General features: G+C 37.5%; 1 protein-coding gene across 5 annotated transcripts; it reads left to right on the top strand.

Moving 5' to 3' along the window:
• TRA2A (transformer 2 alpha homolog) lies at nucleotides 1-27,322 on the top strand. 5 transcript variants are annotated; one of them, XM_052800074.1, is made up of 9 exons: nucleotides 9-261; nucleotides 9,119-9,430; nucleotides 9,710-9,843; nucleotides 11,498-11,669; nucleotides 14,820-15,008; nucleotides 24,643-24,758; nucleotides 25,276-25,383; nucleotides 26,100-26,167; nucleotides 26,348-27,322. In XM_052800074.1, exons 4-9 carry the CDS (start codon nucleotides 11,637-11,639, stop codon nucleotides 26,356-26,358), a joined length of 525 nt encoding a protein of 174 aa, XP_052656034.1. In that variant the 5' UTR covers nucleotides 9-261; nucleotides 9,119-9,430; nucleotides 9,710-9,843; nucleotides 11,498-11,636; the 3' UTR covers nucleotides 26,359-27,322. The 5 variants fall into 5 exon arrangements, with proteins under 5 accessions (XP_052656012.1, XP_052656034.1, XP_052656023.1 ...); XM_052800083.1 differs by adding an exon at nucleotides 3,959-4,037 and having other exon boundaries at nucleotides 39-261; nucleotides 9,119-9,843; XM_052800052.1 differs by lacking the exon at nucleotides 9,119-9,430 and having other exon boundaries at nucleotides 1-261.

A 27,322-nucleotide genomic window follows, 5' to 3' on the forward strand; every position in this document is an offset into this window, starting at 1 on the left:
CTCCGCCCCCCGTGCGGTGTCGGGCGCAGACGGAGCGGAGGCGCCATTTTGCGCTGCTGCGGGAGACGGTTTGGGAGGCTCTGGCGGGAGGGAGGTGGCAGCGGTACCGGTGCCGATAGCGGTAATAATAACGGCAACAATAATAGCAGTAGCGGTCGTGGGCACAGTTGCTGCTCGGGACTAGCGTCCCCGTTCGCCCAGCCCCGTGGCCAGGACTCTGCCGACATGAGCGACGTGGAGGAGAACAACTTCGAGGGGAGGGTGAGTGGCCGTCCCTACCCGGGCCGTGCTGAGAGGGGGCGACCTGACCCGGGGAGGGTGGGTGGGGGCGCTCGTCTTCCTCCGGCCCGGTAGGGGTGGGGGCAACGCAGCTTGTCTCTAAAATGGCTTCTTCAGGCGCCCGAGTCTTGACTGGGCCGTGGGCGACGCGCGTCCCTCTCCTCTCCCCGTCTCCCTCTTTTTTTTTTTTTTTTCTTCTTTTTTTTGCCCACCCGGCGCTGAGGAGCTGGCCCAGCGCGGAGCTGAGCTCCGCTGCCTTAACCCTCACACGCTTCCTCCTCCCATCACGTCTCTCCGTTCCCATCCCCCTCCGTCGGGATGCGGGCCCTGAGCTCTGGTGCTGCGGGTTCGCCTCCACCCTGCTAGTGCAGGTTTTTTCTTTATAAGAACAGGGCTTAGAGCGCTGCTGTAGCCCGGTGTTTCTCCCCGCTTCTCTCTTTATTTTCTTTTCTTCCCGTGATCTCGAGCCGCCCTGTTGTCCCGGCACTCTGTTGTCTGCCGGGCCTAGGCGTCGGGGTCGTTGCCTTTCCCAGTCCCCACTCTGCCTGCGGGCAGTGCCGGTCTCCCGGTCGTGGCTGGGAGAGCGCGGTCCCGCGCGGCGTAGCCGAGGCCTCCGCCCGCGTAAAAGAGGAGGGTGTGGGTCCTTTTGTGAGAGGTGCGCTGCCTCTTCCTGGTTGCTGGCCCGCGAACAGGATCTTCTTCGGGCCAGGTTTCCTGAAGCCATCGGGGAGGTATGGCCTTCGTTCTTAAACCGCTGAAACTCATTGATCACGCAGCTGAAGACTTTCTCTCAACAAGCTGCTGTGGCTTTGTAACCTTGTTAGGCCTGTTTCTTCTCTCTTCCCTCCGATTGCTGCGGTTTTTCATGCACACGTATGACGGGTCCCTTCCATTTTCAGTGTTCTTTTTTTCTTAGTGATAATCAGGGCAAGCCGGAGTTAGAAGATGTTTGAAACAGGAATGAAATATGTGTTTTGTCCTCACTTCACTTTTTTTAATTTTGCAGAGATTTTTGTTGTTGTTGTTGTTCACTTTTTTAAGAGATTCTTTAGAGGAACACCTGAGCATCCTTTTGGTGACTTTCTCTGATGAATCAGTGACAGCAGCTTTGCAGTTGTATAGGGTTACTGCCTGGGGAAACAAGCAGTGAAACTTTGGAAGAGCAGTGTCACGTTCTAATAATTACTTTTACACGAATATTGGTACCCTTTTGTAGTGTTAGTAAAAAAAAAAAAAGTTCCCTAGGCTAAGAGTGCTGTACCTGGCTGTGCAGTGACTGCTGCTGCTGCTTCCTCAGGTGAGGTAAACAAAATCTGTTCTTGTGTTGATTGCTTGGACGAAGATGGCTATATAGCTAAGCTCTATTCAGCTAAATAAACTAATCTCTGAAGGGAAAGCCAACTAAGTCTGAGAAAGTTGAGCAACAAGCATACTTTGTTGTTAATTTTTTTTTTTACTTCAATTTCCCATTTTACAGTAAGATTTATATTTTTTAAAATTATTTTCTTGTCTGTGTTCGCACTGCGGTTTATTGTCAGGAAATATTTGTGTTAGGTTCATCCACAGAACATTTGTATTAGTTTCCTTGATGGATCTGTTGTTCATGTTACAAAGCTTATATAGCTGTGTGGTTCCAGTATTTCTGCATGCCGCCTTCTGCCAAATGTAGAAGTAAAATAATGTTTCGAGAGTATGTGAAGTCTGAAAAGTCCTATGTAGCAGTTTCTGTGACTGCTACTTCTTAGCTGGCTTGTTGGTTTTTTTTTGTGGTGGTGGAAAATTTACCTGTTGGAAAGAGCTGCTGACCATGTTGAGTCTTCATTTGGAAAGCTTCTGTTCTTTTCTCTCCCTAGCACTGGAATTTCTCAATCTATCTGGCATGTGGCAGTGTCTTGTCTAGTGGTATTTTTTTATAACTGAACATAATGGCAGGTACTTGATTCATTTATAGTTTGGGGGGGTTGTGCTACTAATGAACATTTGTAAGCAGTTCTTTTTTGCTTCAGTAATACTTTTTTTGTTGGTGGTGCTACTAAAATACTTGAAATAAGAAATTACATTTTGGGCTGTAACATTGTATATTTTATTTTCACAGAAAGTACTCACAGGCATAAAATTAAGCATGTGTAACTTCGGGGCTTTAGAGTTTAGCCTGTTACTCCCAACTGGATAGAACTCTATTACGCACTGAATGTCCTGGTGCTTCATTTTGCTATATGCAGGCACATGGAACTGAGAGAGTATGGCATAAGTTTTTAGTGGGAGAAAGAACTGCATAAACTGGAAGAAAGTTTGTAAAGAACCTGCTTTCCTAGAAATTGCCACAAATAAGAATTCTGAGTACCCTTTCAGTTTTCTCCCTGCCCACGCCCTCCTTCAGTTTAAATACTAAATAGCGTGATGTGCTTTTAAAAATCTAAATGCCAAAGGAGTAGGGGAGTTTAAGTTTAGTTTAAGTCCTTTTATATTCTATCCATGTAGATGTATATTGTCCCAAAAGCACTTCAGTGAAAGTTCTTGAAAGTAGTGGTGGAGTCTGATACTAAGATGAAGGTGCTTATTGATACGTACGAAGTTTTGTCTTAAAGAGATTAGTGTTTTCCTGTTTTGCTTCTTACTTTGTGAAGAAAAAACGTTCATATATAAATAATGATAATTCAGTTAAATTTTTTAATTTTCCCACAATATGACCCGGAATTTTACCTTTTTTTAAGCTTATTTTTTGCAGCATTAAGATACTGTCCATGTATATGCTTTGCCTCTAATTTATTACTTTAAAATCATAATGTTAATTAATCTGAACAGGAAATTTAGAATAGTCATGGAAATAATTTTCCAATGAGATTGCATAATTTGCACTATTTAAAATCTTGCATTTCTGAAGTGTTGGGTAAAATAATTGTAGACACTAGTGTTTTTTTTATTATTCTTGAGCTCATTCATTTCTTTATTGGCTTTTTTTTTTAAGCAAATGTTAATCAAATATGCTCAGACTAATTAACATCTGCTCTTGTTTTTGTGTCATTTTGTTTCAACTTAAGCAAGTTCTGTATTAAGAATGTGGCTGCTTGAACAGAAGAAATCCCCCCTCAAGCAAGCATGGTGATTTAATGGAAAGAAATTGACAGAAGAATTAGAAATACAGTGCATGTGCTAGAGCTAAGTTTATGGACATTAAGAAGAAAAAAGATTTTATGTTGTGCTTCTTACCCAGTGACTTGACTTTTGGAAAAGTCATAGGATTTTATCACCGTTGAATGTTCTTTGTGAGCAGATTAGACAAATGAGGCTTTTTTATCTTTTATTGCTGTCAGATGACAGGCAACTCTTATTTCCTTTCATATTCATTGTTATTTCTAATAACACATTGCTCATTTGGTGTGCATTTTGTGATGCAACTTTATTAAAATGTTTCCCAGAGCAGTGAACAAGCTGGAGTCTGAACAAACCTGCACTTCAGAAGCTCCACTTGAAACTTAGATCGATTACTTTTTTGAGCTTCTAATAATGTTTGATTTCTGTAATCTTAAAAGTTTAGTAGTTTTCTACCAATATTAATGTACTGTTTGTCTAAATAGATAAAACTTTTTATCAAAACAAAGATAGAACTCCCATTTTAGAACTCCACATTGGTTGTCTTCCTTCATTCTAATGAGATGCCTCTTCTTGCTCTGTGCAGAATCTCACAGTGATCTCAGTCTAATAAAGCACTTGGAAGATATATATGACTTTGCATGTGAGCCATCTTCTTGAAGGAAGTATGTGTAGTTCATATGTATGCAAGCAGCTTTTGGATTAGCTTAACTGTGAATGTGTCTTGTATTTGCTTCATGAAGCTTGTATGCAAAAGACTTAATTTCGTATGTGTTCTAATGTTAGTTACCTAAATCTGATCAACTTTGAGATAATTTCTTTAGCCAAAAAAAAAAAAAGAGGGGGAAGTCTGTTTAGCTATTCTATCCAACCTCTCCTGTAGTGGCAATCTGCCACCTCTGTGGAAAGGAAGGCACATTGCTTTCCATACCTTTTGAAATACAGGCATGACAATCTGCTTATGCTCAGGAGTTCTGCATATGCTGGGAGAGTGTCGTGATCACTCTGTGGTTTCTAATGACCAGTGTGGGAAACAAGACTTTTTCTGGAAGTCAATTTTTTTCTTTAATCAAGCTTAATAAATTCTAGATTGTTCTGGACCATGTCAGCTGGGAAGACTGGTCTTTTTGAAAACAAATTCTGTTTCCTATCTTCCATATGTGATAAAGAAGTGACTACAGAACCCTCCCTGAAGAGGCATATTTTCAAGCCTCAGTGAGAAGATTAACTTGTAATTTCAAAAAGTTTATTGCTGAAGCTTCCTCTTCCCTTTTTTCTTCTTTTTTTTTTTCTTTTAATCAGAGCAGTATCACTGAGAAATACATAGTTTGCTGATATTCCTGGCTTTTAAAGTACATGTCTTCAAGATTGCGCAACTTATGAGTTGCTTTTTATACATAAGCTTATGTATACTATTGAAGTATTTATAGAAGAACAGCTAATTAAGGGATCCATTTTATTTTTTGTATAGAGTGACACAACATAGTATGAAGCAAAAATTATTTAACTTCTCTTGTGAGTTTCAGGGAAAGTTGGCAAATTCCTGTCAAACAGTGGTTAAAATGTAATCTTGTCCTTTCTCATAAATGAGATGTCACTAAATTGACAGTTTTAACTAGTGAACGTAGGCTGCTGCTAAATTTCCATTTCTTTTTTGACTGCTTATATTTTTCTTTCACCTTTATAAAGTTGGACTTAATTTATTTTTTTAGTTTGGGCAGGAGTTTTTAGTAGGATTTTTGTGAAGTCTGAACTATCATATTGCTGGCTTAATGGTATTGCTAGACTAGTTGTCCTGTCCTTTTTTCACCCCATGTGTATTTCTTCTTAACAAGGTCAAATGAATTTCAACTGAAAATTCTGTGTGATTTAACAATTTTTTTTCTTCCCGTTTCACTTCCCATGTTTTGCTGCAGAAAGCCTAACTTAAGCTTATTCAGTTCTTTACTGTCTCACTTTAAATTTTGATAGCCTTTCTGTCATACTCTGAAATGATAAGGTGTGAGGTGAGGTAAGGCATGACAGAAGTTCAGGACGGAAGAGTGGTGTAAAAGAAAGAACAATTTTGTCTTTTTTTTTTTTTTTCTTCTCATGTTCTTTACCATACCCTATTTTTGATAGGTAGAAAACTGAAAGAATGCTTCAGGACTTTGGCAATTCTACTTTGCATAGAAGTGTTTTGAATGCTTTTAAAATAGTAATTAATTATACTGGAAAGTAGCACTTCTTTTGAAGCATGCGAGGAAGATAAACAGTATCTGTAACTGGCATAAATTCTGTGGTTTAAACAGTTGTACCAGTGTGGATGAAGTGCGTTGACATGACTGATGTCTTGCTCAGCTGGATCATCTAAAGTTGTTGATAGTTGTTCAATGGCTGTGTTTAGGTGATCGTGAGGTATTGTGGGGGGGAGGGGAGACATCCTTTCCATACCACTTCGTTCCCTGTTGTTCTTTCTGGAAGGGAGAAGGTAGAAAGGATGAAAAATACTCCACAGTCCTCTCTTTAAATGCTTCTAGCTGTGCATCTTCTTATCCAAGAAACAGTAACTGAAGCTGCAGTTTCTAGATTTTGTATTTACCTACAATAATTTCTTTGGCTGCAAGTTCCACTTCTTGGTGAATCATTAAACCCCTTTCCTGGTATGTACTTGGGGAAGCCACCAGATCTTATTCTGAGGAAGCACGCTGTTACGATTGAGATTTTTTTTTTTAATTATTATCTTAGGTGGGGGTTTTGGTGTAGTTTTTGTTTGGTTTTTTAGTTTTGCCCTGGGAAAAGTGTTATTGACAGATGTAGCATTTGTTTGGAAAGGGAAGTCTGATCTGAAGAATGTTAGGATCAGCTGACTAGCTAGCTGACTGTCTTTTACTACAGGCTGTAGTGACAGCAAATCTAGATAGTTTGACATGGTCACAGTGAGTATCTGCCTATAAGTTTGCAAGGGTGAAAGTAGTGACTGGACAGTTGCATAATAAAACCAAAGGCATTAAAATACATGCTGTTTTGTGAGATGGTTGTGGGATGAGAAGCTGAGTTTAAGAAATGCAGTCTTATCTGTGGCCCTGAAATAACTGAGGATCTTTAGAACAGAAAGATAAGGAAATGCTGAGGATCCAGAGAGAAATTTTAGTCTTTTCTCTCTTAAGCAGTATTTAAATTAATTTCTGTGATAACGATGGAGCTAAGATCAGAATGTACGGATTGCTTAAAGACTGGTATAGAATTGAGATATTTTAATGCTTCAGATAACAGAGGTGTCTATTTTCTCTCATTAAAGATGACTTAGAATGTTAACTATTTAATTTTCTCGTTCATATTGCAGAATGAATATAAATTGTTTATGCAGAACAATTGGGTTGGTCTGTGATACAGACCAAGATACAGCTTGCTAATTATTTCCTTATAGTAGGAAGTAGAGGAGGAAAATTCTTTAAAATCTCCCTTTGTGACTCCTTGAAGCTCTGAATCTCTTAATCCCTGCCTGTAGTCTTGCTGATATAAATCTTACTAGGTACTTTTTCAGCATCATCCTTCAGTCCTTAAACTCTTCCAGATTATTGTGATTCCCTTAGTCTCTCCTTTTGAAGCACTGTAGGAGATATAACTAGGTGATCTATGTTGCATCAGAAGATGAGATGTAATTGCCTGCCAATGACAGACACAGTATGCAACTGCTAACAGGTAATTTCTCTTTAGCTGCAGTATACATCTACAGTTACTTTGTTTGAGGAAGTTTGAAATGTGTGAGAACTTATGCTGTCACCTCTGTCACTCCAATTTTAAAGTTGTATGTTTGTGAATGCAAACCCCTAAAGGGCTTAAACAGATAGTTCCAAAAAGACTTGACCTACATGAAATGTAACATTTGCTTTTGGCAACTTAGTACAGATTCATCCTCATAAATGATACTATTTAGAAACTCTATGGGTGGTGTCATAGGATGCTTCAGTTGACTAGATAAGGACACTAAGCTCACTTTTACATTGTATGGGAGTGATTGGGTCCTTGGTGTTTTTGGCACCTCCCAACACCTCTAGATCGTGCAGTATCTGGTTTTTGGTTTTTTGTTTTGTTCAAGTTTCCAAAGTTCTTGTTGTTTAAGAATTGATCTTTCAAGTGTAAAAAGTATGGACAACACAGCATCCTCATGAAGGAGTGACTGAGGAGAGTGAATTCTTTGTCTTTTTATTGAAGGATGTTTTCTAAATCTGAATAATGTCGCATTAAATGTTTTTCTATATTGCTGATCACTTTTACGAGGGAAGTAGAAATAATTCCCAGAGAAATTGGTAATTGTTGTAGGGGCTGAAGTGTAAAGGGAAGAATTAAGGAGGCTGTCAAACAAGAGTACAAAAACAGGCAAGGTGATTAAAAAGCATGTTAGTGGTTCTAAAAGGAAATGTATTTTTTATAGTGAACAGTGGATTTCAAATGTAAAATAAAAACACCAAATAAAATTTGGTAATATTTAAGTGCACATACATCCTTTCATTTCAGTGAAAGTCATGTAGCTAGATCAGCAGATAGCCAGCTTAATAAGGGTAGCCTGTAATGCAGACCTGATTATATGGTCCACATGTTATAGCCAAGCTTTGAATTTGGCCTTCATTGATAAGTTCGGCATGCCTATCAACCTAATAGGTGATATTCTTCATGCGTCCCTTGTCCTTTTTATTGAGGTAAAGGGGAAAAGTAGTGTAGCTGTAATACTTGTTAGTAGGGAGTCTCTCAGGTTCCATTTGTGGTGGATTTATTGTCTTGACATGTGAGGACAGCATCCTTTGAAAAGAACTTCAGCCCAAAGTACCGAAGAGTTTAACTGTAAAAGAAAATACAAATCTGGACATAGGCAGAGTAAGAAATAAATCGAGAAAAACATTGTGAGGACAGGAGGAGAAATGATGCAAATAAACATGAAATGTAGCGCCTTGCTATGCATTTTTTCATTAAGAATTTTGCACATTTTTTGCGAAGTTACAGATGTATATATCTTACTATTCTGTAGAGCTTTTTATAGCTGAGCTCCCTAGAAATGCTGTACACTAATAAAAATGTGAGGAAATAATTATCTGCTCTTTGTTTGCTTGTTTTCCTAGTTTTTCTCTTGTGTGCATTACCATGCAAGAAAAAAACCCTCCTGTCTTTACATTTATTGGATTGCTTTGAACTGTACTATTATACATCTTGTTTTATATGGTTTAAGTTGTATGCAAGGAAAACAGGATAACAATGAGGAAGAAAAAGTAGGAAGAAAAATAATTTGTGTTGCATATATCTATGTGCATGTATTATGCGAGTAAGTATGTGCATAGATAGGTTTTGACTGGAAATCTTTGGCCATTCTGTTGAACTGAGAGTGTCTTAGTAATAATGTTTAGGAGTAGAATTTGTGATGTTCGATACTGAGATAGTTATTATTTTAGGGGGGAAATCACTGATATCAATACTTTAATATATTTGTGCTAATTAGTTTTTAGTGTGTCTATGTATCTTACAAAAAAAATCTGAAAGGGGAGGAGGGTAGCTTTGAAAAATACAGTAAAACACTGAGAAGTCAGTAAGCTCATTGTTAGAACGTAGACACTTATACAGTTTTAAAGATATTTTTAAAAAAATTGTTTTATAAAATAGTTTCTTGCACTTTACCTGCTGGCTTTTCAATTTGGTAGATAACATCTGAACTCCAGCAGAGTTTTATAATCCCCACGTGCTTAAATATACTAAATGTTCTTTTTCCATTAAGGTTAATGTTCGTGAAGAAATTGAAGAGTTTTTTCCAAGAATGTGGAAGATAAATCAAGATAAAAGAAGGCTAATGAAAAGTATTAAAGATCAGAAAATTAAAATTGAATGGGGGAAAAAATTGAACAGAAGATTGGTCAGATAGAAGCACTTGAATATTTTTTTAAGGCTATAAGGAATTGTTTGAATTGGGGAAGAATACACGAAGTATGAAAAATGAAAAACTCAATGAAGAATGAAGAAAAGTAGAAAGCAAGAGTGAAGTAGAATTAAAAGAATCTGGAAGAATGAATGGGTCCTAGGTTAAGTAAATGTATGGTTTATGTTCCAGTGTCTGTATGATCAAGTTGTAGATGAATTTGCATGATTACTTAGTTAATAGAGAATTGGTGATCTGGTTCAAGCAGGGACCTATTTGAGGAAAGCATACAATATTAACAGTGGGTTAGCAAAATGAAATTTGTTTTGGAGGGTATTGCCTAACCATTTGTTTTTCAGGAGCAATCAATGTAATAGAATTACTGTACTTTAAATGTTAGGAGTTAGGCATTTATACAACCAATACCATTTTTAATACTGTCTTTTTTGTTAGGAGTCTCGCTCCCAGTCAAAATCTCCAGCTGGGAGTCCTGCTCGTGTAAAATCGGAGAGCAGGTCAGGATCTCGCAGTCCATCGAGGGCTTCCAAACATTCTGAATCGCACTCTAGGTCAAGGTCAAAATCAAGGTATGTCCAGGAAGTTGTTTGTGTTAATTCGGTGTTACTGCTTATGCCTGTTCTTTTGGTACATTGATTTCTTCTCCCCTTATTGTAAAAATTATAAACCTTCTGGGGTGTATTAACAGGGCTATGTTAATTTCCATGTTAGTGGTTATATAGGTGGACAAAGTTGGGGAAAGATTCCATAAGTAATAAAGCATGGATATGAATAGAGAAAGTAATATAAATAGAAGAACTAATGTAGAAATCACAACTAAAATTTGTAGGTTTATCTCTTCCAGAAGAGAGAGAAGGGATTACATGTCAATTCTGTAAAAGCTCCTGCCTCCTTCCCACAAAGTCTTTTGGGGGGAAACTCTTGTGTGGACTTCTCCTTTAGGGAAACAAAGAAAAGTCAGGTGAGAACTGCAGCAAGGTAGTCTGGGTTAGATAAAAGGAGTAAGCTCTGTAACTGCTGGAAATGTTGGAAGATGCTACTTGGGGAAGTTCTTGACATTCCTTCATTGGAGGCTTTAAAAACAAAATGTAGGCTTTAAAAACAAAATCCAAAAACTACAGCTTAAATTGGGCATGGATAGCTTCTAAATTTATGGGAGCTTTAAGATGTAAATTCATTTTTCGATGCTGCACATTTCTTCTCTGTCCTTTTCTACCCCAAGCATGTGTGTGCAGAGGCAACATTTTATAGTGCTCTGTTCTGAGAGACCTTGCTCAGAACAGAGGAGGAATGTCTGTCTTTTTTTCTCTAAAGATGTCATAAATATTACCTGGCTTATACTACCTATGTTCTCTCTTCCCTTGTACTGTTATACTGGTGAAAATGGGGAGAGCTACTGAATCCTTCTTTCATCAATGGAGAGAGAAACCAGAAAACAGCATTTGTAGCTCTGGAGGGGGAAGAGGAATTGCATAGTATTATGTTGTTCCTTCTCCCCAGTTCTTGGGAGAGATCAGTAATCCATCTTCCCTATTATAGACTTTATACCAGGGCAGCCGAAAAAGAGTTACTGTGCTCTGAATTCCCAAAGTTCAGCCTAATGTCATAGCTTCTCTTCTTGCAATGTTTAGCCAGATAACTACCTACCTGTTGTTAGGATATAATGCCCATATGAAATCATGCAGCTTTGATGGGATGATGCCTGTTTAAAACTGTGCTTATCATTGGCTAGATGACTGCAAAGAAATGCTTGAGGAGTTAAGCAGGTGGTTTTTCTGCCTTGAATAATTTTCAAGCCTAGGTGAACTTCACTTGTAGATACTGCAGTGCTGCTAGATCTTTCCATTTTTCAGCCAAGACAGTATTTTACAGTGTGGCATATCTGGTTTCTGTATCATCATGCAAGTGTTAGTTACATGTGCAGTCAAGCTGATAAAAGTCAAAACTCTGAACTTCCCAAAAACTGTCATGTATATAATCCTCATTGTATGCCAGAAGCACTCTTATAGAGTTAAAAATGATGGTACCAAGCAGGTTGAGATCCGTGCAACCTTTAGATGTGCAAGATAGAAGAAACTTAACTATTTTAATTGTAGAGACCCTCTAAAAAAAGATTTTTCTCTAGGAAATGTGAGGCTTACAATTCAATATATTATGTGCATATGACCCAATTCAATATATTATGTGCATATGACCTAACTAAAAGCTTTCTCTTTGTTGAAGATCCAGGTCCAGAAGACATTCGCACAGACGTTACACTCGTTCCAGATCCCATTCCCATTCTCATTCTCATAGGAGACGTTCTCGAAGCAGATCGTACACACCAGAATACCGTCGTCGAAGGAGCCGTAGTCATTCTCCAATGTCCAACAGGAGAAGGCACACTGGCAGCAGAGTATGTCATCAAGGCTGAGTATCAACAAAGCAATTGCTGCTTACATCAGTGTAGTCCAGGTTACCCGCAGGCTGAATTTGACCTGTTATCTTGTCACTGGAGGATACGGGAATGTGGGGGGAGGTGTGAGGAAGCAATCTCTCTCCTTAACAGTTGGGCACTTATTTCTTGGGCCTGCAACTGGCAGGGCAGTTGTAGAAATTAATTGAAAACTGTATCATTGCAAGTCAGTGTGTGCAGATAGGGTGACATCTGCTTCTGTCTGCTGTAGAAGTTGAACACTTCTGATTTTTCTTTTTGTTACAGTTCCAAGTATATGTACCCCTTGCAAAACCGAGACTTTTTCTGTGTATGCTTGCAACCTGACAGTATTGATAAGATTGACTAGATGATCTAAAGAAGAAAATTCTCAAGTGTTTGTTTGCTTACAACATACAGCATAGTATGTTGAAGGTTGCTTGTGATTTTATACCTCTGAGTAATTAATTTGGTTTAACTTGAAGAAATAAACCCATGTGCTACTAGCTAATGTGTAAATCTTAATAGACTAGAAAATTTAGGGTTATGAAAAGGATCAGTAAGCCTCTTGAAATGCAAATGAGAAGTATCTCTGTATGGACAGGAGGAAGTATAGATACACCAACCAAGATCTGAGTTACTAATAATTTTCTCAGAATGAGAGATTTCTCCCAATTGCTGCCTTTATAATCTGTTTCAGTGCCTTAGCTTCTCGTTCCACATCACTTCAGGCTGATCTAAATGAGTGCTGTTACATACAGGTCTGCCTCTTCCTTGGTGAGGGCTGTGGTACTTTTCTTATCCTTTTAATTCTAATCTGGTTTAGTTTCTCCAAATTTTTTACTAATCCTGTCAAAAAGAGTATAGTTTTTTTGCAGGCTTACCTTGGTGAAGCAGCTCACCAGGACTTGATAATACCAATGTGAGGGAGAAGACAGGAGTATGTGGAAAAGGGCAAGACTACAGCAGTGCTAACATACAGTAGCTTAAGCTGTTGTGAAGCAACATTCATAGTTACACTTTTTTTGGATTGTTGCCAGTGTGTAATCGTGATGTAGTAAATATGAATCTAATGTCTTGAAAAATTGGCAGGAATAACTGAACTTCAAAAGGGTTAGCTGATTTCCTGGGGAAAGATGAATGAATCCACTTCACTACTTTAGGAAATACTAGAATATTTTGCTCTGTGAAGAAGTCTTTTTGCCTTGGAAATGACTCTGTGAAACACGAAAGTTGTTTTCACAGTGAATTTCACATTAATTCTGAGGAGTAGTTCTAGCAGTGTCAAAAGAAAACTCAAATCAACCAGATTTGAATCCCTTCAATAGAGAGGTCCTAAAGACACCAGGAAAATTGGTAGCAATTTTGCCACTTCCGATCTTGTAGAGAGAGCTTGCATACTGTATTGATGGGAGGCAGTACAAAAACCTAATATAAAAACTGTCTTTTAGTCCTCCACAGTCAGTTTAGCCCTTCCAGTAGTGATGTAACTGTCACTTGTCACTTGGGGTGTGCAGACTGATTCTCAGTACTTCTCTTGCCTCAGAAAAGGTAATAGAGTTTACGTGTTGCTTAGGGTGTGCAGACTGATTCTCGGTACTTCCCTTGCCTCAGAAAAGGTAATAGGGTTTACGTGTAAGGGGGATGTAAAAAAAGGACAGCACTGATACGTACTGTGTGGAGGGACTTGTCCAAATAATGGTTTAAAAGACAAGATTTCATTAGACTCACAAGAGTTTTGGTAATATAAGGCATATAGCTGTTAATGCCACTGAATTATCAGATAGGTTGAAATATGGAGTAAAAAAGAAACGTACACCCATATAATTAAAACTTTAAAATGATAAACTGCCAGATTTTGTTGTGCTCTTCAACTATAATAAGGAATTGTAGAAGATTCATGTCTTGAAACAAAAGTTTGTACTTTGACAAATGGAGAGAAACTTCAAATATATGAGTAGTTTGAGCATCTTATTTTCACAGTGGATTCCTGAACAGAAGCTCTGAAAAGAAAATGACAGAAGATGTAAACCTGTTCATTCTTCGAATCGGGCTGAAAGGCAAACTCTGAGGCATAAATTACAGTGCATCAGTGGCTTTGAAAATCTGAAACTGAAATGCAAATTTCAACTGTGTCAACTTCCAGTTATTATTTTAGCAGAAACGTTCAATCCCTATGCCTGTTGCTGCCATTTTAAATTGCTGCATCTAGTATAACAGGTGCCAGAAGCTGAGAAAATGTTAATTTTGATCAAAATAATTCTTACAGTGGAACTGGCATTAGATGGACGCTCTGGCATGTAGAGAAACTTTGAACTTAATAGAGAAATTGTACCTTGTACAATTGTACAATTTCATATTTTACTTCCTTTAGTTGAAGTGAAATGTGTTAAGTAGATCTGTATCCCACATCATGTTAAAGAATCAAGAGTCTTGCTCTAGAAAAGTGTGCATGCTTTTGGATTACAGTTTCACAGAACTGGCCTTCAACACTTTTTACTATCTAGGTGAAAGAAGCAGGTGATTTTCATCCAGTTTACAAGTGGAAAGAGATAAACTTCCAAATGTAAATATTGACTTTCAATATAGTTGGATAGGAAATGTTGAGAGGGGAGGAAGTTTTGGTAGAAGCTAAATTATAGTTCAACTGTCTGTGCTTAGGAGCCTAAATGCATTAGTGTGTGCCACTGGAGGTAGCATGCACTCCTTAGCACTAGTGGTGGCCGTGCAGAAAGGCTGAAGGGGGGAGTTCAGGCTGGCTGACCTTTTCTTAGCACAGACCTGTATGTCATGTCTGCAGGTTGTTGATGATTCAAGTGTGAAATACTGATAAAATAGGTTTCTGTTATTCTGTAGCTTTTCTCTAATCAGAATACTTAATTTTTATCAACTTGAGTTTTTCACCAACATGAGTTTGTCTTTGTCCATTTTCTGAAATAAAAATCATGAAAGTAGTTGCTTTTTGAAAATACTTTACAATTGGAATGATAACTGTTGAAGTGTTAAGCTTTGTAATAAACTATATTTAGTTTTCTTCAGATTAAAAATTTTTAATAATTGGGAAATTTTGATATAAGAATGTATAACTTGCTTTTTTAAAACTTAATTGGAGTTGAACGTTTGTCTTACCAGGCTAATCCAGATCCTAATACATGTCTTGGAGTGTTTGGTCTCAGTTTGTATACTACTGAGAGAGATTTGCGTGAAGTCTTCTCCCGTTACGGACCATTGACTGGTGTCAATGTGGTTTATGATCAACGAACTGGACGATCAAGAGGATTTGCTTTCGTTTATTTTGAGAGAATTGATGACTCTAAAGAGGTAAATTCATGCTTTACTACTTTTAACAGGTGTGCTCTTTGTGCATTGTCTTCATGAATATCTCTGTTAAAAAACCAAAACAAAACACATTTTTGAGTGTGTATTCACTAGCAGGTTCTTGCAGTGAGATTAATTAAAAATATGTTGTTCAAATAATATGGCACTTTTAAACAGATGAAGCATTTTAGTTCTATGTTCAGATGCTTGGGCAAATTTTGAGCATGAGCTGTCTGCATTGAATCACTAATGAGCCATGTGCTTTGATTTTAGTCTGTTACTTCAAAATGAAAGTAAATCTTTAGACAGACATAGAAGGTTCCTAGTATTCTTTAAGCATTTTGAAAGTTAACTTTTCAAAGTAGTTTTCTCTATCAAAATTCTGAAGATTCTCTTTCCATTTTCTTCTCTAAAAGCATGTCATCGTGCATTTGAAAAATAGTGAGGTTTGTCTTAATTTGTGCCTTGGTCAGTGACGTTGCTAGTTATATGGATAGCTGTTCACAACTGGGCTGAGTTGTTAGTATGATTGATCTGTAAGGAAAGAATCAAACAATATGAACAGCAGCCTGTGTTATGGTTCACCACAGTAAGCAGTACTTTTTTTTTTTTACCTGTGTAAGGATACTGTGAGCTTTACTACATTTACTGAAATTTGTAGATGAAATTGCTATTAAAATTAAAGACACATGCTTTTCAAAATTTTTTTTTTTCTTGAAGCCTTCACTGTGGGATTGTCTCTTTCTTTTGGGCAAACTGAGTCACAGACTTCAAGCATCTTGCTTATGGATTAATAGTCTTGGGCAGATGTTTCAGATTTGCTGTTTGATTCTGTTTACATTTGATAAGTATATTCATAATGCTTTGATATGACTCTTCTCACTTAACATTGAAGGGAGGGAGGGTGACAGCTGTGGAACCTACTATCAGTAGCTGAAAAATGAAAACTGATGCTAGTTGATGATACTTTAATGAAGAAAAAACTTTCATGGATGACTTGTTGAACTAGACTCAGTTCTGATCTTTGATTTCTGGTATGATCCCACAGAGAATCAGTTTGTGAGAAGAGTAGGGTTTGTAGATGTATATATGTGTGGTTGTTGCAGGTTATACGGGTAAGTAAAAGGACAAAACTTTCTTTAGTGTCCCTTCTGTATCTTCCTACTACCACTTGGACAGGTTGAGACAGGAGTTAATGGGGTGGATAGCTGTATATCCATCTTTAGTGGCCTACTCCCTTCTAACTTTTAGCCTTGTATTTCTTTGCACTCTTGAGTTCAGTGGGATTTTGAAAATGTGACTGTTTTGTAGAACATTTAACATCCAAAATATTTGCATGGTATTTCTTGTCATGTTCATGTGCCAGTCTTATGAAGTTGTAAAACAGACACGTTTGTAGAAGTAGGGTTTTTTCCTAGTTGCCATGGGCAGTGGTCATGCATGACACCACGCATTTCTTAAAATGTTCCATGTAAATAGCATGAAGTAATTTGTTTAGTATAAAGCTGGTTTGGCAGATACTACAAAACTGGAATGGGGGGGGGGGGGGGGAAGGGGGATATTACTTGCAGTCAGAAATACAGAAATAAAGATGAGCACCTTGAGCAGGAATTGAAATAATTGGGAATGTAATTAACCCCCTTTTTTTTTTCTCCCCAGCGGGCTAGTGCGGGTAGAGGGGGAAAGGATACAAAACCTCCCAACTCTTGGAATTTACATAACTGAAATCCTTTGGAAAAAAGGACATAAGAAAAACTTTTTTTGACTTGTTTCATGGGGCTTGAGGACAGATTTGAAGATGGCAATAAGTGGCAGCTAGTGTAGAAAAAGGGGATGTAGCTATAGGCGTGAAACTCTGGCAGGCCCTGTAGAAGAACACGGAAGGACATGAAGTAGTTCTCTGTGTGGAAGATAGGTCAAATCTGAAGAATTGAGCATGCATAAAAGCGAAGACACTTGAATTACTTTTGTTCTGAGTAAACACCTTTGCTCTTAAACAAAAAACCCCCCACCCCAAACAAAACCTCAAAACCCTCAACACCCTAAGCATCCATATAAAGAGAATATAAAACTCTAGATGAGATACTAAACTAAATTCCAGCCGTTTTAAAGCAGTCATAGATGGATTAAATGTGTAGAACTTTACAGAAAAATGTGTAGAAAGATGATTTCCATCATCTTCACTATTGTCCTTTCAAGAGAGGTAACACGGGGAAGCCTCTCAGCTGACATGTTGTCAAACACTGTTAATATTAAATTTGACACCAAATGAATTATGAGTAGTTATATTTAAACTTTCATAACTTTAAGATAGGTCAGTATCAGTATTGTATGGATTCTGTTGCAGCTGAAATACCTCAGGATCTTTGTCACTGGTTAGAGATGCAATGTTTCTAGTTCCATATGGTGGTAGAGACATTTTGAATTGTCAACTAGCTCGATGTTGTGGAAATCCATAGACAATGTAAAATAGCATTTCTTAAAGGTGATACTTAAAGGGGCAGTAGTAAAGTTTATTTTCACTTAAGCTGTTTTAGACTTTCAGAACTTCACATTATGACAGCATAGCAGCCTTGTCTTTAGCTCTTTATGATCCTTTCCATTCTAAAGAGGAGCAGAGGTTTAGCTTTTGATAACTACTAGGTAGAGCAGCTGTCAGAGCATCACAATAGCTTCAGTCATTCCACCTTAACAGGACTGGGAAAAAAATGTTGGAATCTCTTCTACTCTGTTTGAAACTCTACTGAGATTGAGATGAAACTTTATGGTCTGACAGAAGGTTCCTTTTCCATCAAATGTCTTTATTGCAGTGGTCTAGTGTTTGCAAGATGGCACTTGACTAGACTAACATTCTGACCCATATTGAAGATGCTCGTGGACACTGGCTTTAGTTCAAAGTGTGATAACAGACAATAAATGTTGAGGATTGGTGGTGGTTTGTCTAGAAAACCTGAAGTTTTGCTGTGCTAATGTTCAGTGTTCTTGTTCAAAGCCTATTTGAAAAGCTTCTGTTACTATCTACCTTTTTCTAGAAGAAAGGGTATTTTCTCTTAGGACTTATGGGTGTAGTGGTGTTCATTTTTTGTGAAGTTACGTTGTTGTTCTTAAAAAACAAAACAAAAACAAAACAAAAAAAAACAAACAAAAAAACCCCAAAACCCCAAACTTTTCTAAGCAATATTTGGTGTTGCTTTTTTGCCTTGTGCGTTGTGGTATCTTGTTCTTATGTTAGCCACCCTTCTGCTAAGTCTTCAGAACCACATATGCAATGATATGCAAAGGGCAAGATCTATAAACATCTGTTGAAGACCTGTTTCTCAAGATTGGCATTCTTTCTTATATAGTTCTTGGTACTGGCAATGCTGGCACTGAGCCAGTGTTTTAATATTGCAGTTCTGCAATATTTTTGCTAAATTATAGAGGATATTCACCTGCCCATCACATTAGGATTTTCTTCCTGTGTTTAGGGGAACACAAACTTTTATGTATTAGGATGAGGGGAAAAAAAAAAAAGTTGGGTGGGGGGATTGATTATCTCAGGGTTAACAATAAATCGAGAGGATTATGAGTTAAAAGTGCTGGCTGTTCTAGGGAGATGATCCTTACTACAGTTACCAGGGATTTCATATGCCAGTATCCAGCTTTTCAGTAACTCAGAATATGAAGTATTATTTGTTTGTTAAACTGAGGCTACTGTGAATGTACTCTGTGTCTGTAGCAAGAGCTCATCTGAGAAGCATTAGCTACAGCAGCTGTTGGCAATGCGCAGTTTTCTGTTTTCTAATGCTAGTTATATGCTCTTTACAGTTTTGACCATCTTTCAGAACCATTTTCTGAAGTAGTGTTCATTAGCAATCAAGATAAAGTTTATACAGACAAACTGAACTATTAACATAATTCAGTTGCCAAAGACCGAATAATAACAGGGTTTATCATTTTAATTTGCAAGACATTTGATCTGTGGTACAAGCAGGCCAGCTTAGAAGCATCATTATTAACCAAAACTTATCCCATAGCTTGTTAAAGAAATGCTTTAAGTATTGTTTGTGGTATCAAAAGGGACCCTTGATATACCAGAAAAGAACACAAGAAGGTCTCAGATGTTTGGAATTACAAGTTACAGACTTCTGGAGTTTCTGAAATACCATAAAATTGCTAATACTTGCAGAAACATATCCAGTTACTCATTCTGGTTCTCTAAAATCCTGTATTTCTTGACTCTGAAACCCTTTAAAGTATGCTTTAAAGAGAATACATTTAATCAATAGATGTTTAAGCTCAGAAAATCATATATTAAAAAATTATCATTGACAATAATTCTAATAATATTTTAAAAAACAAAACCTCGAACTAGACAATATAAATTGACTCTTGTTCAAAGGTGAAATGGACACTTGAATTCAACTTGGCAAACTGCAGTAAGTGTAAAAAGCTGGGTTTCTTAATTTCTTTTTTTCATCCCGCCAGATTTTTAATTTTTTTTTTTTTTTCACAATGTCCTTTCAGATGTCCTCATTTAAATCCAGACCTGAACTAGTGATATCGGTATACTGGGGGGAGAAAAGCTAATCTATTATGTCTGTTCATCCCATGCTGTACCTGTGATACAGTGGAGATTTTTTTATTCGTGGTATTAAATAGAATATGGGAAGCACTTCAGGTAAAAAACGAACAAACTGTCATGGTTTAACCCCAGCCAGCAAATAAGCACCATGCAGCTGCTCACTTACTCCCCCCTGATCCAGTGGGATGCGGGAGAGAATCGAAAAGAAAAAGGTAAAACTCATGGGTTGAGATAAGAACAGTTTAATAGAACAGAAAGGAAGAAACTAATAATGATAACAATAATAAAATGACAGTAATAATAAAAGAATTGGAATATACAAAACAAGTGATGCACAATGCAATTGCTCACCACTTGCCAAACGATGCCCAGTTAGTTGCTGAGCAGTAGTTTCCCCCTGCAGCTCCACTCCCCCCAGTTTATATACTGGACATGATGTCACATAGTATGGAATACCCTGTTGGCCAGTTTGGGCCAGCTGTCCTGGCTGTGTCCCCTCCCAACTCCTTGTGCCCCTCCAGCCTTCTTGCTGGCTGGGCACGAGAAGCTGAAAAGTACTTGACTTAGTATAAAAGCTACTTAGCAACAACTGAAAACATCAGTGTGTTATCAACATTCTTGTCATACTGAACCCAAAACATAATGTTATACCAGCTACTAGAAAGAAAATTAACTCTACCCCAGCCAAAACCAGGACACAAACAAGCCCCCAAAAAAGAGAGTATCTTATGTAGTTATTTTTAAATCATGAAAATACATTTTCAAAATGAGTCCCAACATAAATTTTTTGTTTGACTATTGAAGTGTATTCAGTCTGTATGTCACTAACTTTGTAGTGATGTGACATTATTGAAGTAATTCAAAGCAGATGCAGTTGAAATGAAGACTTGATGATCTTCTGTACAATGCAAATGGTATTTTGAAGTCCATAGTAGAAATGTAAAGTAACTGTGACATCAACTCTGCCAAGTCAAGGTTTCTCCCTCCCTTCTACCTGCTTCTCCCCTTCCCCAAGTGACCAAAGGGCAGGTTGCAGAAATTTCCCATGTTATTTCCTTGTCCAGGCTGCTCTTTGTGGCATTATCCAGATTGAAAGATTATTTAATTTCTTTCAGTGAATTCTTGATTGCTAAACTAATACCAGTCATCTGTGTAAGTTTGTGCATATAATTAAAAGTTCAGTGTTTCAAAACTTGTTTTACTCTACCTAAATGCTAATACAAGACAGCTGTCATGGTTTAACCCCAGCCAGCAACTAAGCACCATGCAGCTGCTCACTCACTCCTCCCCCCTCCCCCCCCCCCCCCCCCCAGTGGGATGGGGGAGAAAATCAGGAAAAGAAGTAAAACTCATGGGTTGACATAAGAACAGTTTAATAGAACAGAAAAGAAGAAACTAATAATGATAATGATAACACTAATAAAATGACAACAGTAATAATAAGAGGATTGGAGTGTACAGATGATGCGCAGTGCAATTGCTCACCACCTGCCAATTGACACCCAGTTAGTCCCCAAGTGTCGATCCCCCTGCCCCCACTCCCCCCAGTTTCTATACTGGATGTGATGTCACATGGTATGGAATACCCTGTTGGCCAGTTTGGGTCAGCTGCCCTGGCTGTGTCCTGTGCCAACTTCTTGTGCCCCTCCAGCTTTCTCTCTGGCTGGGCATGAGAAGCTGAAAAATCCCTGACTTTAGACTAAACACTACTTAGCACCAACTGAAAACACCAGTGTTATCAACATTCTTCTCATACTGAACTCAGAACACAGCACTGTACCAGCTACTAGGAAGACAATCAACTCTATCCCAGCTGAAACCAGGATAACAGCACTTACTGTAATAAATATCAAATGAAATTGAAATCTGTTGAATTTAATGCTTTCTTTCTAACTGTTTTGAGCCACTGGAGGCTGTGATCCTGTAGTCTGGGAACTGTTCATTTTGTCAAATACCTTACAGATAATAATTTGAACGAGTTTTCTTACTACAGATAGGCTGCTGTAGGTTTAAAACTGTAATCTAAGATTGAATTATTACACGTGCCACTCCCAATCCTCATTTTCTGTTTTCTGACTCTAAACATATAGATGTGTATTCTGGCCTGCAAAGTCAATTTTTCCTTAGAATTTGCCACCAAAACTAATGGTATGTGTTTATAGGAATCCTGTTCGCTTGCTTGCTTACTGTCATCTTGCAAAAGCCGTGCAAGTCTTTTACCAACATTCACTTGTTTGAAGGAAAATCCAGGTTGAAATAAAAATGGACTATTGACAGTTAAAGGCTTCTAAGAGGGTATTGTGTGTCTTAAATCCCAATATAATTTGTTTTTTCTCTTCAAAATATTTCATTTGATGGTCTAGAAAATACCCTTCTATCTCTTAAACAGTATTTAAGAATGTCTTCTGCATTGTTAGAGTGAATGTGCAATTTTTTTTCCCTTTGACATTTAAATGTTCTTAACACAGCATTCATGCATACCCAAAATGAACAAGAAAAGCAAAGTGAAATTTGTTTTGAATACGACAAGCTAGTCTAATAAAATTGACAAATCCAAAATTTGGTTATAGACTGTTTTAATTCTAATGAAAACACAAAAATGTCAGTAATTAGAATCACCAGCACATTTTTACAGCCTTTGTAGAAAATAAATACTGTTGTATCACTCGTCTGAAACCAAGTTTTCAAATAGGGTTTTTAGTCATATTGCAGCAGTTGTTAGTTAATACTGTCAACTTAAGTATTTTGTTTCAGAAACTTGAGATGTGCACATTAAGAATGATGTAGAGAATTTGAAAAGATCTTTGGAAGGAATTTCCAGTTGCTAATGACTGAATGTGAGTGATACATACTATCAATTATTGTTGGATTCATAATGGCTTACTGTAGGTTTGGGCTTTTCTGCATTTGGGGAATGCAGTCAAAACTGTAAAAGGCTTTGTTATGTCTGTATATCTATTAAAGATTTTGATAATTTTAAATTTTTTAGTTGGCAGTTATTGCTGGCAGCTGTTGAAAACTAAGAAAATTAAAGTTTTAATATTGGGTAGGTCATTAGACATTGTGACCAGGATGTGTGAGTTTCATGCAGACTGGTAACTATGAACTGTCCACAGAAACGTAACACATTTCTTGGTACTTCAAAAACAATCAATCATGTCTTAAAATTCGCTCTTCATCTGTCTTGCTGGTATGTTGCTCTTCTCTGTACTGCTCCCTAGGTCAAAGAACTCTTTCGCTTAAAAGAGGTGTTTATTCTTCTAAGATAGAACATCTGGCACATGTATCTGGATTTGAGGTGGCTTCTTGTCAGCTAAGCTTATTACTCTGCAGGTTGTTGATCAGACATGAAAATGCCTTGAGGCAGAAAATTCCCTACCTTTCAAGATAACTTGCATATTGCTGCATTTCCAGAAAGATGCTTTTCATTATGAAGCTAATTTTTCAGCCAGCTATTTGCAGCATTCATTTTTAGGTTTGTGCACACATTAATTCCTAGGATGTGTGCACAGATTTATTTTAATTTAGATCATCCTTGTGGAACAAGACTTCAAAAAAAAAAAAGTCTCAAGGCTAGGAAACTAAAGCTAATGATCATGTTTTATTCACAAAACATACTTTAGTGTATGTTGAAAGACTTGAAATGCACTTTGGCTCTGCCTTGCAGATGGCTAAATGTAGTTGTTACATTTTTTTTTTTTGTATGGGAACAGAACTCACTAGGTGGCGATATAGTATAGTTATAAACAGCATTATTAAAACACAAACGAAATGTAGTTAAAGAGGTTAGTGATAATTCAGTCGCTTCCAGTTTGGGGACATCACAGTTAAATCACGTGGGTGTCAGATTTTTGTTTCCTCTATAACTTGTGTGTGTTAATTCAATAAGGTTCTTGTTAGAGAGCTGCAAAAAGTTATGTTTCTGAATAGTTGTTTGTTTCATTATTTAAAAAAGGGGGGGGGGAATGCTCTGCTTAGAGGCACCTTCATTTTTTGAGGTTGTGTATTGTTCCTCACAGTTAAATAATAGCAAAGTGATTACTCAAGATTGTAACAGTGTCAGTTCTCCACACATGAAAAATGAAAATAATGTATGTGCTGTGCTTAGTGTCATGAACTAAGTGGTGTGCACTAGTATTTCAGAGATCCTAGAAGACCTGATGAAAGGATCAAAAAAAAAAATTGCTTTGTAAATTTTAATAGCTTTTAAGTTCAGCATTAACTGTTTGTTAAATTCTTAAGGTTGTGGGTTTGGTTTTGTTTGGTTGGTTTTTTTAAGTTACTGTTGCATGAATTAATTCTCGAAAGTACACTGTGCTCCTTTGAAAAACTATTTTCATGATTCTGAGTTTGTGAAGGGCCATTGTATTGATTCTCAAAGACTAGAGAAGCAGGGGCTAGAACACCCAGTGAGTGTGTGCTCGGGCTGCGGGCGGGTCTGAAGGCACAGGCTTCTCAAGCGCAGACCCTTATGTGTATCGCTTTAGTGAGCTGCTATTGTGAGAGTGAGTGGGGACGAAGGTTGTAATTAGGTATCCATGTAGGCTGAACCCGCCATTTTACTAAGCTCTGCTGGAGTAGGTCCTTGTAAGGGAGATGGCAGGAGGCTGGGAGAGCATGAAATGGCAGCCGACTAGCAGTAATCCGGCCATATGCACCCTACAGGAAGCCACTGTTTTGCACAGCTTTTGAATCCGCCCGTCCCCTCTGGGTCAGAGACGGCGGTAGGAAGGATGCAGTTTTCAGAAAAAGCTGTTTTGTCTCTCAGTTTGCCTTTCTGATGGGTAGAAGACAAAGTCTAGGGAAAATGTTAGTGGTTAGCACCGTGCTGTCTTAAGAAGGAATTGTGTGTCACGTTACTCTGGCACCCCAGCGCAGTCCTGTAATGCTGCCGGCAAACAGGCCAGGGGACAGAGATGAGCCATTCGCCACAGTGGGGCACTAGTAACCAGTCTAAATAAAACAAGTTCAGGGTTTGTTTTTATGATGGAAAATAATGTGTTTTGTACATAGCCATCCGTAGTTACCAGTAGGTTGCAGGTTTCACGTCCCTGTTCCTTGTCTCTCCTGCAGGCAATGGAGCATGCAAACGGTATGGAGCTGGATGGCAGGAGGATTCGGGTGGATTATTCAATCACCAAGAGAGCACATACACCCACCCCGGGCATCTACATGGGCAGGCCAACGCAGTAAGGATTGATTCATTTCCTGTAATGGGACTCAAATGGATTTAAACTGGATGTTTGGAGTCTGGTTGAAGAAATAGAGCTACAGATAGCTTTTTGAAATTTTAGAGTTATGCCAATTGTATTTTATCACAAAGTTATTAATATAAAGAATGTGTTACCGTGGTTCAGATATACTATTAAATCCTACTGTAGTGTATTGTATCTTTATTAAAAAATACTGAAGGAGTTATTTTTAAAAAACATACCCAGCACGGTTGGTTAATGTACACTTAGCTTACTGAAGTACTAAGGTGCTCATTTACCTTTGATTTTGATGGGAATTAGGCTTAAATCCCTGGTGGGTTTTCTGGGTTTTTTTGAAGGTGTTTTTCTTTAAATGTTTCATTGTTAGATTTTTTTTCATGGCATAGTCTTTAAGTGTCTGATTTACAAGAACACTTAAAAAAAGCTTTTAAATAATTAAATCAAGATGAAGAGTAGATATCTGAAGTAATTTTTTTTGCTTTTTCCCTAATAGCAGTGGAGGAGGTGGTGGCGGTGGAGCAGGTCGTCGCCGTGACTCATATTATGATAGGGGGTATGACAGAGGATATGACAGATATGAAGAATATGACTACAGATACAGGTACCTAATTTTTATTTTATTTCTGTAGGAACACTGGACTTACTGGAAAAACTGAAAAGTTAGGTGGCAAAAATGTTACTCAGTTTGCCACAAGATTCTGCATACTTGCTTGCTATGTGTTAAAGCCTCACTACATTAGGTTTTGTGGGATAAAAGTAGTTGTAATCTTCAGTGTTAATGTAATTTGGTTATACAGTAAACAGTTGGGCAAGGGGTTAATGTTGCTACCTGAAGGAGGTAGAGTATGTGCCCTATGAATCTAGTGGACAGATAGAAAAGGAACTCATTTTTCCATGCTGTATATAGAACGAAGGACAGCTGATACACAGTGCTGATTAAAAAGGGGTTATTTGTAGATGGGATTTTTAATGCTTGACATTTCATAACCATCTCACTGTTTTGAAAGTTATCTAGTTTCAGAGAATGTTGTTCAACAAGAATTGTAGGCATCTGGAAAAGCACTTAATGTGTTTGAAAGGCCAGTGAGAGTTTATTAAATTCTTTGTCTGGGAATATCTTGCAGTTTTAAACACATCAAATAGAGAAATATAAAAGCATTTGTTAAAACTGTAAGCCACAGCCAAATAAAGCTGAAATCATTCATGCAGGCCAAGTCTTTCAGTGCTAAGGAAATAGTTCTGTTCTGTAGAAGTGATGTGAATAAGGCTTCTTTCATAATGGATGTTGTTGGGTTTCTTTTTTAATTTCCTTTAAAGGAGACGATCACCATCGCCTTATTATAGTCGATACCGATCACGATCAAGATCCCGTTCCTATAGTCCAAGTAAGTAAATACAAGTGAATAAATAGAATCTGGCTGGCTTAAGCCATGTTGTTCCTAGTATTAATCGATCAATAGAAATTCTGAATGTGAAAGCAAAAAAGCTGGGCACATTAAAGCTGAGATGTGTGTACAATTAGTTTATAGTAATTGTGTTGTCTTTTTTTTTTTCCTTCCCCCCAGGGCGCTACTGAAGATCAGAAGAGTTACAGTTGAGGACATGATTTTTAAATACAAAGCTCAAATCTTAGCTTCCCTACTGCTCTCCCTCCCACCCTCCCTTCCTTGTCCTCCATCCAGCTCTTTTACAAATCTTTGGTTCATTTAGAATATACATATTTTCAGTTGAAGTATTCCTGTTTTCCATCCCTCCTTATTCTAATACTCTTAAATATTGTAATTGTTGTAGTTTTTGTGTAGTAAAACATCTTAAGCAAAACGAAATAGAGAACCCAAAGTGCTGATACATTTTGGAAGTCATTCCTATTTTGTTTTTTAAACAATTGGACTCCTGACTAATCAGAAGAGAGCATTGTTATTTTTAAAGCTTGCATGTCATATGTAGTATACACACTCAAGATACTTTGATATAAACCTGCATTTCCAAGTAACTCGTTAATCTTTCTGTTAAAATGTTTACCTATTACTTTGATAAACAAGTAATGACTTTGAGCCTTTTCTGTAATGACAAATTTACTTAGTCATGAACCAGAGGATTTTTTTTTTTTTTGTCAGGTAGTTGCTTTGAGTGTAGACTATTTGAGCTAGAGCAAAATTTGGTTTTTGACTGGGAAAATAGATCCTTGTACACTCAGTTAAGGCTGTGTTTTATAGATAAAGTTTCTGGATTGCTACACAGTGGATAACATTTGAAGTTAAAATTGTAAAAATCCTGGGGTTTTTATTGTACTTGTTTGAATATTTCCCCTTAATTGGTGCAGGAATAAAAATATTTATTGAACATAGCAATTAGTTATATAATTTGCTGTTCATTAAAAAAAAAAAAAAACACAACAAAAACCACCAACTTTTTGGTATTGCAATAATGATTAAGCAAGTTTTGTTTCCAGTCCTTTTTGGAGTTTTGAAAGTATGGATGGAAAAACCTACAACTACATGTAAACCTTTTTTCCCCTCAATAAAAGTTGATTCCACTGA

This window comes from Harpia harpyja, chromosome 1 (genome assembly GCF_026419915.1).
Source record: "Harpia harpyja isolate bHarHar1 chromosome 1, bHarHar1 primary haplotype, whole genome shotgun sequence".
Lineage (NCBI taxonomy): Eukaryota > Metazoa > Chordata > Aves > Accipitriformes > Accipitridae > Harpia > Harpia harpyja.